This window comes from Lutra lutra, chromosome 10 (genome assembly GCF_902655055.1).
Source record: "Lutra lutra chromosome 10, mLutLut1.2, whole genome shotgun sequence".
NCBI classification, from domain to species: domain Eukaryota; kingdom Metazoa; phylum Chordata; class Mammalia; order Carnivora; family Mustelidae; genus Lutra; species Lutra lutra.
The window spans coordinates 96,795,123-96,809,353 of record NC_062287.1 but is presented as its reverse complement, the minus strand read 5'-3'; the positions used below and the strand labels follow the sequence as shown (position 1 = coordinate 96,809,353).

The 14,231-nt window shown below is 48.6% G+C and overlaps 1 protein-coding gene across 19 annotated transcripts in view; it reads left to right on the top strand.

The window, feature by feature from the left end:
* The window catches only part of PHF21A (PHD finger protein 21A), a 195,675-nt gene extending 181,542 nt beyond the window's left edge, over positions 1-14,133 (top strand). For all 19 annotated transcript variants that reach the window (XM_047693821.1, XM_047693818.1, XM_047693802.1 and 16 more), the window contains 4 exons: positions 5,394-5,549; positions 7,072-7,147; positions 7,742-7,845; positions 9,208-14,133. In XM_047693821.1, coding sequence (XP_047549777.1) covers positions 5,394-5,549; positions 7,072-7,147; positions 7,742-7,845; positions 9,208-9,465 — 594 coding nt within the window. In that variant the 3' untranslated portion in view covers positions 9,466-14,133. The remainder of the gene's footprint in view (positions 1-5,393; positions 5,550-7,071; positions 7,148-7,741; positions 7,846-9,207) is intronic.
* The last annotated feature ends 98 nt before the right edge of the window (positions 14,134-14,231 follow it).

The window sequence follows — 14,231 nt, the reverse complement described above, 5'->3', positions numbered from 1 at the left end:
TGTGTTTTTTTGTTTTTATTTTACTTATTTTGAAGTTTTTAATTTTAATCCCAGTCTAGTTATCATACAGCACGGTTATTAGGTTCAGGAGTACAATACAGTGATGCAGCAGTTGGTTGCGCTACTCAAGGCTCGCCATGTTAGGTGTGCTCTTGAGTCCCCTTCACCTATCTCCCCCATCCTCCCAGCCCTGCCCCTCTGCTGACCGTCAGTGTGTCCTCTCACAAGTGCACTAAGAACTTAAATGAGCATTTACATAGCCGTGAGTTTAGTCAGCAAATACTTCCCCAGCACTACTCTGCTGGGCAGGTGCTGTTCTGGAGGCTGGGGACAGAACGGGGAACAAAACCAGCTGCCTGCCCTCCGGGAGCTCCTGTTACAGGGCCAGAGGCAGGCGATAAGCAAATGAACACATAAAAGGTAGTGGTAAGTGCTGTCGAGAAAACAGGGACAGAATTAGTGGGAATGAAGAAGGAGGGCAACAGGCTCCTCTGTTTTATGAGGGGAGGGAAGAGAGAGCCTCTCTGGTGGGGGGTGGAGGGTGTGAGAGTATGTTAGGGGGAGACCATTCCATGCAGAGGGAGCAGCAGTGTGGAAGCCGTGAGATAGGCCCCTACATGGGGTGGAAGAAAAGCTAGAAGGCCAGGACAGCAGGGCCGAGGGAGCAATGAGACAGTGGGAGATGACACTCCAGAGGTGGCGGGGCCCAGGGCGCAGGGCCTTGGGTCTTCTGCTTGGAGGGAGAGATGGGGAGCGCTGGAGGGTTTTGAGGAGAGGAGTGATGTAATTTTTCAACTTTTTATTTTGAAAAATTTCAGACCTGCAGAGTAGTTGCAAGAAAATACAAAGAACAAATATATACGTTTCACCCAGATTCACTGATTGTTACCATTTTGCCATATGCTCCCCGCTACACACACGCACACACGCATGCTCTTTGGTAAACTAGTTAAGGAGTTGCAAACACCATGAATCTTTACCCAAAACCCTTCAGCGTATTTCTTCTTCCAAGAACAGAGGTGTTCTCTGATAGAGTCACAAGGCAGTTATCAAATTGAGGACACTTAATATTGAGTAGATATGATTCTGTAATATATATTCCGTATTCAGGTTTCTCCGGTTGTCTCAGTAATTGCCTTAGCACACTTTGGTTTTTTTTGCTCCAGAATCCAGGTTAAGATCACTCTTGATAACTGTTGTCATGGTAGCTCTCTTCCGTCTCCTTACTCTAGAGCAGTTTCTCAGCCTTTCTTTGTCGTTCATGACATTGACAGTCCTTAAAAGGTAGGCCAGTTGCTGCATAGTGTGTCCCTCCATTTGTATGATCTCGTTGTCTCCTCAGTAGACTCAGGGTTTGCATTTTGTAGGAACACTGAGTGCGTGATGGTGAGTCCTTTTCATGACAGGTACCACGTGCCATCAGTCAGTCTGTCCTGTCGTCGGTGATGTTAGCTTTCATCTTTTAACATAGATTGTGTGAAATTTCTCCACTTGTAAAGGTGCCTCTTTCTCTGGCAGAGATAGTTTTGAGCTGTATAAATATCCAGTTCCCCAGCAAGCTGTTACCCAGTGGTTTTAGCATCTTTTGGTGGTTCTTACTATTTTTAAGGTGTTTACAGAATCAACGTGGATTTTAAAAGGACTACTGTGTCTGAAATCTGCAGAAGAGACTGTGGAGAGGATAGGATGGGAGCAGGAAGACCAGTTAGGAGGCAAGAGCTAAGGATGACTTGGCCTGGTAGCGTGGTAGACCTAGGGCTGGAGGAGAGTGACCAGGTCTGCGTATATTTTGAAGAGCCAGCAGGAGTAGATATGAGGCATGAGAAAAAGAGAATAGTCAAGGGTGAATCCAGAGTTTTCAGCCTAAGCAACTAGTAGGATAAAACTGTCCTTTCCTCGAGATGGCAAGAGGAGTGGGTTTGAGGAGGGAAACCGAGAGTTTCATTTTATACATGTCCCATTTATTTTGTGAATTACAGAGTTTGTCTTTAGGATCACCTTCAGGTAAAAGGTCCCTTGAACTGGAAGGTTCTTAGTGCTTACTAATGAACTACCCTTTTCCAAAGAACAAAAGAATACCATATGCACATTCTGAGTTTAAATTCTAGAAGCAGCAAAGGAAGTGTCCTCTTTGGAGGACCAGGTCATAGTGGAGTTCTGTTCTCTGGTGGCCTTCCTTCTTGGACATAACTGGTGACTACAGACTCAGCTCTGCTCTTGAAATTCAGAATTTCATCCAGCCCACCTGACTTTTGGCATGAGTAATTGATGCAGGTTTTCTACCTGTCCAAAGTAATGAGGACCAGGAGTCCTTGTCAGAAACCTTGTTTGCTGGCACAAAAGATTGTCCCAACTTCTCTGCAGCTGAAGCATTGCTGGAAGAATTGGTGGCCTCTGACCTCTTGGTAGGGGTCTCCCACAGAGTGGGATACAAATGCGGGGTAACAGGTGATTCTGTGGTTCTGTGCGTGAGTCTCTTTCCAAAGTGTTGACCCCTGATGGGGATCTGTGGCTTTCTTTGAGAGACTGAACCCCAAGGATCTATTCAGATCAAATAACAAAAGCTTCTGCCAGGTTTTGTCTTAAAATGCAAACACTGCACTTTTCAGAAATCTAAAAGTAAAAGAAGGCTTTTCGAAAACCACTAAATACGTTAGAACTTTCTGAGTTAAACCTAGTGGAATGGATTTTTTTTTTTTTTTAAGATAATTGACTTCTACTTTTACAGTATCCCAACAGTAGCAGTGATTAAAATCAGCACACAGGACTCTGTATGTTTGCTGCTGGGTAGAACAAGCCCCAACAACATTAATTAAATAATCACAGCTGAGTAGCAAGCATTTCCTGGGGATCAATAACCGTCTAGAAGGACTTGGTAATGCAAAACCCAGCCAGACACTAATCCTCAGCACATACCTTGTTGCCCTCGCACTTTGTGAGAAGGGAAGATATGTTGACACAGTTATACAATTCTTTCAGCAGATGATGAAGTTGCGGTTGATATAGCCAGGGTGTTTGCAAAAAACATACACACTCGGCTCCTATCAGAGAATCATGGGTCACCATCTTTCAGTTTAACATTTGGTTTATGGTAGCAAAGCAGTCACCAAAGCCGGAGCCTTTTGACCGGGAGCAGCACCTCCACGGGACTTCTCTGCTCTCTTAAAAAGCTAAGCAGAGAACCCGTTCTGGGTAGATAACATCTGTACCTGGTCATTGTATTATTCATTTCTTTGGGCAGTCATTGTCCAGGTGTGGTCCCTGAGACTCTTCAGGGTCTGTAAAAGCAAAACTATTTTCGTGGTAATACTAAAATATTCTTTGCCATTTTCATTCTCTTTCTCTCAAGAGTAACCAGTAGAGTTTTCCAGATATTACCTGACCTGTAACGACCTCATAACCCTGAGGGCTCATGGAATGTGCCCTTAGTGTGTTCTGGGCTCTGACGGTTTTTCAGTACACTGTTTTTGTAACTTCCTGTAATTCTGTAATTACTTCAAAAATGAAAACTTGAAACTTCTAAGTCTAACTCAAATAATATATAAATAATATATAAGCATATATTATTTTTATATATAAAAAATATAAATTTATATTATATATAAACATTTATATATATAAAATATATATAAATATATGTAAATAAATATAAGTTTTAAGATTTATAAAGGGGTCTGACACCGAACAGACAGAACTGTTGCTCTTGAACATGGAAATAGGATAGGACGTCTTCTTCTCTTTAGAAACTTGAAAGAAATTATTTAGCCTTTATTTACATACTGTCTGGGCCTCCCGTTCTTGCAGTGCTCCTCTCAGGAGCAAAAGAAAATGAGCAGAACTCTTGAGCCAACGGAACAAGATGTCCATTTTTTTTGGTTTTGTTTTGCTTTGTTTTACTTCATCACTAGTAATTTATCTTGAGTTCATCTGACAAGATCTCTGAAACCTTAAAATTTGTATAAACTTCATAAAGACGCAGACTCACACAGGTTCAAGAAAGACTGTTTCTCTAGGGAAGAGTGCCGTTCAGCCTGATTTTAAGAACGAAAGAAGAAAGTTCAGTTAATCGAGGCATGAAACCTTCACCTCTTTAGCTGCCTCAGAGCTGAACCTTGAGGCCGCACACTCATGCAGTATTTTTGCTCGTATACTACTTTTTATTGCCCAGAGATGACATTTTCTTACTAAGAAAGACTAAAATTGGTCCACACTCTGATCTTACACTTTTTGCAGCCAGTTTTCTAGGCTCTGGATACCTCAGTGAATTACAGAGAAAGTTTCCTTTTCTTTAGAGAGAAACTGTAGGTCTGGGAGGAGTTCCTCCAGCAGTGGTGGCTGAGGGGTTAACAGCATAGGAAGGAAGACTCGAGCATTGCTGTCTGTGCAGAGTTTGTGTATCAGGCCTTCTGGCAGGACAGCCTAGAAATGTAAAACAACACAGCGGAAGCAAAGACGGGCTCCAGGACATGGCCCTGCGTTGCCGGCCAGCGTCTGGCATGTCCCTTCAGTCTTCCTTCCTGTGTGCCTTTATCAGTCCTCTTCCCAGAACAGGCCGGGGATGAACCTGCTGAAAAATACCTTTTCCCTAAATACCTTTTGTTGTTGTTGTTCCAGCGTTCTCCTTCTGTTCAGAAGGCTCCAGCAGACTTAGAGCGGCAGCACTGTCAGTGCTGGGGGCTGGGAGACAGGCAGGGGACACTGGGGCTGCTCATCTTTTTCCGTCTGGTGACGTATTTTATGGGGAGGAATAGAAAGCCTCCCAGCATAGAATGGTCCGTTGAACAGCAAATGCCAAATAGTGGTTTTAAGAGAACATTGTCAGCTGTTGCTCTGGCTTTTAAATTCTTCATGTTAGAAAGCTCATGTGAGTTTAATTTGTTCCTGACTTAATCTTTTACTATTTGTACGTGCACTGTATTTTTTTCTCCCTGAGCAAGCAAAGAATTTAGTAAAATTTCATTTTTTAAAAAAATTCCATTTCTTATCTGTCTTCTTTTCCCAATCCTGCACTCCCCTAAAAATGATGGGTAACGAGAATTATTTGTATCATATTGTGGAACACTTTGATGAATGGATTTCAGTGGTTCAAACTTGATGATTTGTGGGTTGGACTCTACCAAAACATAAGTGCTATAAAGTGAATTAGGGCCACGGTGATTACACGGCTTTTCTGGAAACTCTAGTTGAAGGATACTGCCCCTGCCCAGGGTCAGCTGTGTGGAGCGAGTGGGGGCTATGCCACTGCTATTTCCTACTTTTCCTCGAATACTTTTGTAACATGTTGGAGGGGGCACAACTGGTTGTCCTGAAACATACATGTCCAGAATGTGCATGTCAGCACTCACATTTCACCTTTTTTGTCCTTTCTCTTACCTTTCCTCTCCATTTCCTAGGGTGATATCCATGAGGATTTTTGCAGCGTTTGCAGAAAAAGTGGCCAGTTGCTCATGTGTGACACGTGTTCCCGTGTGTATCATCTGGACTGCTTAGACCCTCCTCTGAAAACGATTCCCAAGGGCATGTGGATCTGTCCCAGATGTCAGGACCAGGTACTCTGGGTGGGTCAGACAGAGTGGGGGGCTCAGGAGGAGACGTGCGGTCAGGGGCACCTCCTTTCCCCTCAGATCCGGGGGCATGGCGAGTCTCTTCCCTCTCCTGATAGTTCCCCTGGCCGCCTCTGGTCTGTTCCTGGCACCACACTCGGCCACTTAGTGTCCATCCTCTCAAGCTTCTCTGTCCTATTACTGAGGTGGTGAGTCTGTGTATAGGTGGAAAGACTCTTAACTGCTTCCCTTTGTTTAAAATGACTTATCTTCTCCTGACCTTGCTCTTTCAAAGCCATAAGACTTTCTGCCTCTTTCTCTAAGAATGGTCCAAACCCAGTAGGTGGTTTTGAGACTCTTCTTTTGGACATAAAAACCCTCAAAGGAAAGTGCTCAATTGACTGTTTAATTCAAATAAACAACAGTTTCCCCTTTAACCTGTGTTGTTGCCGGGATCAGAGAACTAACTGTAAAGTGGCCATCTTGCTATTTCGTGGACTTGAAAGGCAAACATTAACTGTCCTAGCCTCTTCCCTTCTTCTCTGTTTAGTTTCTGGTTTCTTTTTCTCAGCTAGCCACGTACCTTTATGTTTTTATGATAAGCGCTCTCAGCGTTTTTTGGAAGTAGGCGAAGTATAAATAATAAATAGACCAAGTAGCTTAGCAAGCTTTGGGATGCTGCTCAGTTCTTTGGAATCCTGTTTGAGAGAATTCTGGTTTTACCCTTTTATTGTTTTATTTTTATTTTTTTAAGATTTTATTTATTTGACAGAGAGCAAGCGAGAGAGAGACAGAGAGCAAGCACAAGCAGGGGGAATGGCCGGCAGGGGAGAAGCAGGCTCCCTGCTGAGCAAGGAGCCTGACAATGGGACTTGATCCCAAGACCCAGGGATCGTGACCTGAGCCAAAGGCAGCCTGTTAACTGACTGAGCCCCCCAGGCACCCCAGTTTTCCCCTTTTAATCCTGGTCTTCATCCTACTGTCTTCGAGAGGTAGTAGAGACCATTCTCTCTGTGTTCTCTCCTGATGCTGCTCTGTGACCATCTGATAATTTTCTATACAAGGTCTAGATTATGCTTTAGTATTTGGAACTAATATTTAATTTTCTTGGTCAGGCTATCTTTGAGGGTCATGAAAAACTAAAATTGAGACATGCCGATCAAGGATAAAACTACCAGTGGTTGCTGCTGTCCTGCAGGCCTGTGGCTTGTCTGCTGGTGGTCCTGGCTGTCAGAGCAGTTAGGCCTTATATGTGGCATAGATGAGGAGCTGGGAATGCCCAGCCAAGTCCCAGCCTCGTCCCAAGCTGGGGCTCAAGTGCCTTGGCTTTTCCTGTCATTGAACCTCATCCTGTCAGGAGTATCTGGAACTTCATAGTCTAGAAAGTATAGACCAGGGTTTTGCAACCCTGCCACCGTAAGTCCTTCCTGGATTGTGTCTGCCAATAGCTACAGACAGTGTTGCTTGTCACTACACAGGGGATGTGTTTATACCACCTTTCAAGGTAAAATTCTAACCCTCGTTTCAGATGCTGAAGAAGGAAGAAGCAATTCCATGGCCTGGAACTTTAGCAATTGTTCATTCCTATATCGCCTACAAAGCAGGTAAAGAACCATCCTCATCCCCTTTTAGCTTCCCCTTGCTTTAAAAAAAAAAAAAAAAAAATTTGGAAGGTTGCATTTGTTTTGCTTTCAAAAGGAAATTTAAAGTTAAAAATGAATAGCTTTTCTTTTTTTTTTTTTTAAAGATTTTTTATTTATTTATTTGACAGAGAGAGATCACAAGCAGGCAGAGAGGCAGGCAGAGAGAGAGGAGGAAGCAGGCTCCCTGCTGAGCAGAGAGCCCGATGCGGGGCTCGATCCCAGGACCCTGAGATCATGACCTGAGCCGAAGGCAGCGGCTTAACCCACTGAGCCACCCAGGCGCCCCTGAATAGCTTTTCTTAAACAAAAAGATTGTGTAGTATTTTCTTGGGGCAGAAGTCCTACTTAGAGCCAGGCCCACACCACCGCCAGTCTCCTTAGCGTACCTGGCCGCACACAGAATATGGGAAGCTCTAGGTGGGCATGATCTGCACGCCAGCTGGAGTGCAGGAGAACTTTGGGCAAAATACCTTTTTTGGCCAGCATTCTGAACACAATGGCCTTTTCAAAGAATTTATTGTTAAAAACAGTGTTTTGTTTTTTTTTTTTTTTCAGCAAAAGAAGAAGAGAAACAGAAATTACTTAAATGGAGTTCAGACTTAAAACAAGAACGAGAACAGCTAGAGCAGAAGGTGAAACAGCTCAGCAGTTCTATAAGTGTAAGTAGAGCTCATGCTTTCAGTTGTGGCTACAGACTGGGGCCCTTGCTTGGCCACAGTCGTCCGTGTGGCTCCCGGGGCGGGTTCAGGTCCGTCAGCTTACTAACACAGGAGACTTGGGGTGGACTCAGAGCTTGCCTCCAGTTACAGTCTGGCCCTCAGGACAGGTGGCCAGTTGGTATATGGTGCCTTCGCCAAGCTCTGGAACCTCCCACTGGCTTTTGGTCTGAGAGAGGATTTTCAGTCTCCAGGCTGAAGAGATGCCATAGCAGCTACAGAGGACGGCCATACCCCTGTGTGTTCCTCGGTGGGTTTGGGAGGAGTGTGAAGCCTCTCCCAGTGCCAGGGAAACACAGATCAGGCCCCTGCATAGAAGCTTTCTCATCGTCCTAGTTAGTGGTCTGTCTGCATGGCCTCTCGTTCCCGTCCTTTCTTCCACACCCTGCTGATGGCATCTATCCAGGTTTTCCTGACCAGCCTGAGGAAGAGAGGTTCCTGGAGACAAGTATTGGAAGTAAATACTGCCCAGCCTGGCCTGTCCAGGTGGAGATCAGATTGTATTTGCAGCAGAGATTCTGAGGCCCCTTCCAGAGCAAGTTTTACTTCTCGTTGAGTGGGTACCCCTCCCCTTGTTGGAGCCGGGTGGCCTCAGCCCTCGTGGACAGCAGGTGGGACCCTGGACTTGGTGGCAGTTGGGCTGTCCCACTCGGCTGCCTTCTCCTCATCACCATACTCCCCATGGTATGCGGGTTTTGCATCTCTTCCTGCCTAGAACAGAAGCCAGCAGCTGTGGGAGACCTTGAGCAAAAGGGCAAAAGACTCCGAGTCCATGACCGAGCAGAAGGGTTTCTGTTGGCTGCAGTGTTTGATTCTCCCAAATATCACTGTGCTGCCCCAGGCCGCTCTAAATTCTTGCCGACCAGTGATCCTCAGTAGCCCTCAGATGGGACCCAGGTGCCACTGGCTCATTTTCTATCCTGGAAAGCTCGGCCCAGTCCTGAGCACGTTAGCACCCATTTGCACGGCAGAAGCGTACCGAAACCTGTCCCAGCAGCCTCAGCATAGCTCTGGGAATGTTGTTTTTAAATTGCTTTTCTTTTGTAGTGTTAGAGTGGTAATTCACATTTGGTTTTAAGTCCTAGTGTCCAGCAGGGTTGGCTTTTAAAGCACGCACTTGCACTCTCCCTCCTGCCTGTCGGGCCTCCTCCTTCCGCTGGGCAGTAGCGCTGCCTCCAGTGCAGAGCAGAGCAAGGTCTAGGGGCTGCACACCAGCCAGCAGGGTTCTTTTCCCTGGAGAGAGCCGCCAGGCCTGCCAGAAAAGCCACGGAGGCTCAGTGCCACTGCCCTTCTCATTTGCTGCAGAAATGCATGGAAATGAAGAACACCATCTTGGCCCGGCAGAAGGAGATGCACAGCTCCCTGGAGAAGGTAAAGCAGCTGATCCGCCTCATCCACGGCATCGACCTCTCCAAACCTGTAGACTCTGAGGCCACTGTGGGGGCCATCTCCAACGGCCCGGACTGCACCCCCCCTGCCAACGCCGCCACCTCCACGCCGGCCCACTCCCCCTCCTCCCAGAGCTGCACAGCGAACTGTACCCAGGGGGACGAGACTAAATAACAGAGCCCCGCGAGGAGAAGCCACGGGATCCCGGCAGCCAGGAGAGCAAAAACACTGAAGACTCTAGAAAAGCAAAGCCGGATTTCTTCTGGAAAGTACAGAATTCTTTTGGTTCTTTGGTTCCAGAGAGAGAGAAGCTGCTTGTGCCGGGCGGCACCAGAGTTTGCCAATCGATCCTCTTGTTCTGTGTGTACGTGCAAAGATCGGACCATGTTACATGAAATAGTGCCAGCTGGAGGTCCTTTGCCAGCACCATGCCAAGTGAAATAATATATTTACTCTCTCTATTATACACCAGTGTGTGCCTGCAGCAGCCTCCACAGCCACCATGGGTTTGTTTTTGTTTTGTCGGGTGGGGAGCAGGGACGGGCGGAGGGAGGAGAGCAGGTTTCAGATCCTTATTTGCCGAGCCGTTTGTTTAGGTAGAGAAGACAAGTCCAAAGAGTGTGTGGGCTTTCCTGTTTCTAAACCTTCACTACTATAAAACCAAAAAAAGGAAATCAAGATTTAACCAACCCCAGTGCCCAGAGGAGGGATGGGAGGGAATGGGGGGGAGCCGGGGTGGGAAAAGTCTATCAAATAAGCAGTATTTCCTATTGTCTGGGGTGGGGCCCAGTGCACGGAGAGGGGGACACCGAGGGCAGCCACGGGGTCCTTCTCCTGCACACCCCACCTCCCGCCCTGGGCGCCCCCACCACTCCCTGCGCTCCTTCCCCGCTTTGGCAAATTGGCGTGCGTCCCGTGAATGGTCCGGTTACCTTTCCTCTCCGAGAACAGGCAAGAGGCCGCCCCAGCGGGCCATTGCCCGGGGCAGGGAAGAAGGGTGTGTGTGTCCAGGAAGGAAAAAAAAGGTGGATCAGTGATTTTTACTTGAAAACATGCTCCATCCCTTTTCTATATTTATAAGAAGAGAAGATTCTGAGCGAAGCAGCACGCGACCCAGGTGTGTGTGAACTGAATGGAGATGTTTCTTTTCTCTTTTTTTTTTTTTTTAATTTTTGTTTTGTTTTGTTTTTCTTTAAGAAAAGTTTTATTTTGTGGTTTATTTTACTTTTTTGGTAACAAAAACTAAAATAAGGAATAGAAAAGCTGTTTTTCAGGCTGACAGTCAATTAAGGGTAGTCGAGGCCGTGCATGGTAGGGTAGGAGTCATAGTGTCAGTGAGGTCCAGTGAGTCCGTGTGAGTCCTTGTGTCATCGTCCGGGCACTGTTTTTTATGCAAGGGCAAAAATCTTTGTATCTGGGGAAAACAACAACAACAACTTTTTTTTAAATTAAAAAGGAAAATAAAAGATATTGAGGTCTTCCTAGTGTTAAATTAAGATCAAGGTAAGAAACATTGTAAAAAAAAAAATTACAAAAGTGCTATTTGTTTCCTAAAAACAGTGATTTCTATTAAAAAGGTGTCAGAACTGGAGAAAATGCTGTGTAGTTATAATTTTTTAGCACAGAACCTGCTGATCATGATGACATTTTGCTGTGTTTGGTGTCTCAAGACTGGTGGGCTAGTGTCCATGATTTCTGTGCTCTGGACGGCTACAGCCCTGATGGGCAGCAGCCGAGCCCTCCCACCACTCTCCTCTCCTCCGAAAGGACTGTCCTCTCTTCTTGGCGCAGGGATCTGGCTTCTGTTCTTGAAGCCCACGTGGAGTGTGGTTGGTATCAGGGCCCTACCCTACCCATTGTCTCCTCGGATTTTGCTAGAGCAAAAGGCTGGTGCCTAAATAAGATCCCTTCCTTTGGTGCTGCTCTCCGTCTTTCAGCCACCAGCATTGTGAGTGCCTGGGGGACAGCTTTGAAGGACATGGCCAGTGACACTCATTGGTGCCCATGCACCCTGGCCTTGGTGGGAGGGTGCAAGGGGCAGGCTGGCTGCATCAGCCCTTGGTGCTGAGAAAGGATGAAGGAGTGAGATGTCTTGAGGGTACATGGTGTCTCTGAGACAAAGAGCCCCGGGGTGGCCTTTGTGTCTGTCTTGCCTTTGAAGAGGTCTGACTCTGCAGCCGCTTTTTCTGCCTGCTGGCTCCAGGTACCCGAGATAGAGTTTACTGCCCTTTGCCCATCCACAAGCTTCCTGGGCGACCTTTGGCTAGAATCGCTGTGCTTGCCTTGGCGTGACCCGTCTCCTTCTTGAAAAAACCAGGGTTCTGAAAGGCTCGGAACATTTCTCTCATCTTGCCTCGTGGGAAGTAAATTTTGTCAGGTGTGTGCTGTCGTCGGAGACCTTGGCCCGATGTTGTGTGGCCAATAGAAGGGAGGCAGGCGCTCCTCACCCCAGCTCTCCTGGGACAGCTCTCCCAAGCCCGCCCCCTACTGCATAATGGCCAGAGTCTAGAAGGGGCAGAAAAGGTTCCGTTAGTTTCTCCTTTGCCCGGTAAGTCCCAGAGATCCCCATTAGAAACCTGAAAGCAAATCCAAGAGAAAGGGACACTTCTTAGGTCAAATATGCCTCATCTCTACTGGCCATTTCACCTTCCCAGGAATGTTAGGGGATTAAGAGTGGCTGCACAGGCCTCAGAGTCAGGCCCTGGCTGCGAGGTTGCCTGAGGGGGACGGGGAGCTCCCCTTTTCTCCTGCAGAAACCAAGGTGCTACGTCTAGTCAGGGGGCTTTGGAGATGCCTGGACTGGTCGGAGGCATAGCTGGCAGAGGTTCGGAGCCCAGCAGCAGGCTGTGCGCCCGGTCTTAAGCTCTCCCACTAGACTTGTCTGGGCCCAGGGACTGGGAGTTGCCATATGATACCTATCTTTTCTTGAAAGAAGTTAGGAAGCGATCATCACTAGAAGCCTTTGCTCAGAGAGGAGCTGCCTGAGAATTCTTGGGGTGTCGGCGGAGACGGGGGCGGGGGGTGGGAAGAGCTAGGCATTGACCGGTATCTTGCCTGCTGCTGTGAGAACTCACACTCTGGCCTTGCCTGAGGTTGGGATATGGATTGTTCCTAAAGTGCGGATGCAAGCTGTTCTGTGAGCCAGCCAGCATGGAGTACGAAATGCAGCCCTGCCTCCAGGCCCGCACATTCTGGCCTCAAATTCCCAAACTCTACTTACTGCCGAGAAAAGGCCCTGGTCACCCTGTCTCCTTTTCCTCTACTGTCCTGCCAGGAGAAGACCGTCTCTCTGTGCCCTAGACCTTGGGTGCTTGTGACCCCCTGAGACACACATTCAGGACTGCCTCACCTGGGCTGTCTCCACCGCTCTCCTCTCCTCTCCTCTCCTCTGCTGCTCTTCCGCCATGCCCGGGCCCAGCTGCTCACAGGCACATCTCAGACCAGCTGGCTTGGCAGTCACGTCAGAGGCTGGGGAGTGGCTGATCTGGGACGAGAAGCTGGCTGCCCCCCGGGCCCTTGATCAGGAGGCCAGTGGTGCAGGCACCGCACCCTGGAGCCGGCGAGCTCATGTTACTGTCATCTTCCCGCCTCTCGAGTTCTTGCCAATGCCGCCCGCAGGTCCTTCTTCTCTCCCGGAGCCTGCTGGGTCTTGTCTCATCGCTGCTGAGCTCATCCAGAGTTGTGCTTTCTCCCATCCTGATCAGGCTCCTTGGGGCAACCAGGCTCGGGGCAGCACTGGTGGGGCCTTCCCGTGTGGGGCTGCACCCCGGCCACCTCCGACCTGCAGCATCTGAGTGCCCGTTTCCCCGCGGGGCCTGCCTGTCCCAGCTTCTTCCTGGCTCGGGCCGACAGGCGGTGCGAACCGGCACAGCGGCTGCCCCCGCGCTTCTCTCCGTGAGGGGGACCGTCTCCCACGCACTGAGTCTGCATGTACCGTTGGCCCTCCAGCCATCTCTGAGACTTCCTCTTGGGGCCAGCAGAACCCCTCTGGGCTCTCACTCCCAAGTGGCAGGACACGCTCTAAGCGGTTTCCTCCCTTCACTCCCTTTTAGGGTGTGGTCTTTCTTATTTATCCAAAGGGCTTAATTTAGGAGACTTTTACCCCAGGGGTAAAAGGCTCTTCTGGGTAGTAGGGCGGATGGTGGCCCAGGTATTCTCCAGGCCCTGGGTTCTCCAGGTTCCATGGCTTCTGTTGGATAGGGGCAACTTTGCTCAGTGTAAAGGACTGTGGGCCTCACCCCCACCCCTCGGCTGGGCACCCCTGGTGGGAAACAGGAGACCCGTTCGCACCCTGGCTTACAGCCGTCCTCCGTGTCCGCTCCTCTCCAAGGGAGGGGGTGGCCCCCGGGAATACAGCCCTGGCCCTCCGGCATTAGTGAAGGGGAGGCCACCAGGTCGCCCCCTCCAGAGAGCCAGGGAAGAACTGAAAAATCGCCCTCGCAGAGGAAGGGCAGGGCTCACAAATTCCGCTTTGCTTCCCCCTCCCACGGGGCCCTTCCTCCCTGAGGACTCCCCCACCCCCCACAGCAGCCTTTGGCCTCTGCGCCTCTGTGTCGTTGGGTCCTCAGCCCAGGGTAAGCTGCAGTCAGGGAGGACAGGACGGGCGGCCAGAGGTCAGCGAGCTCCGAGCAGAAAAGAGCCAGCCAGCCCCCAATCCTGTCTCTTGTCCACGCCCTTTGTGATTTCAGTCTTGGTAGAACTTGTATTTGGAGTTTTGTGCTTCAAAGTTTTTGTTTTTGTTTGTTTCATTTTTGTTTTGAGGGGGTGGGGGGGATCCAGAGCAGCTGATCAATTTGTATTTATTTATTTTAACATTTTACTAAATAAAGCCAAATAAAGTCTCTCAGCCTCATGGTGTTGGGTTTGGGGCAGGGGAGGGTGGGCAAGACACACTCGGGTCCCGGCCTTCCTGCAACTCCGGGGAGACTCAGCCCCTTCCC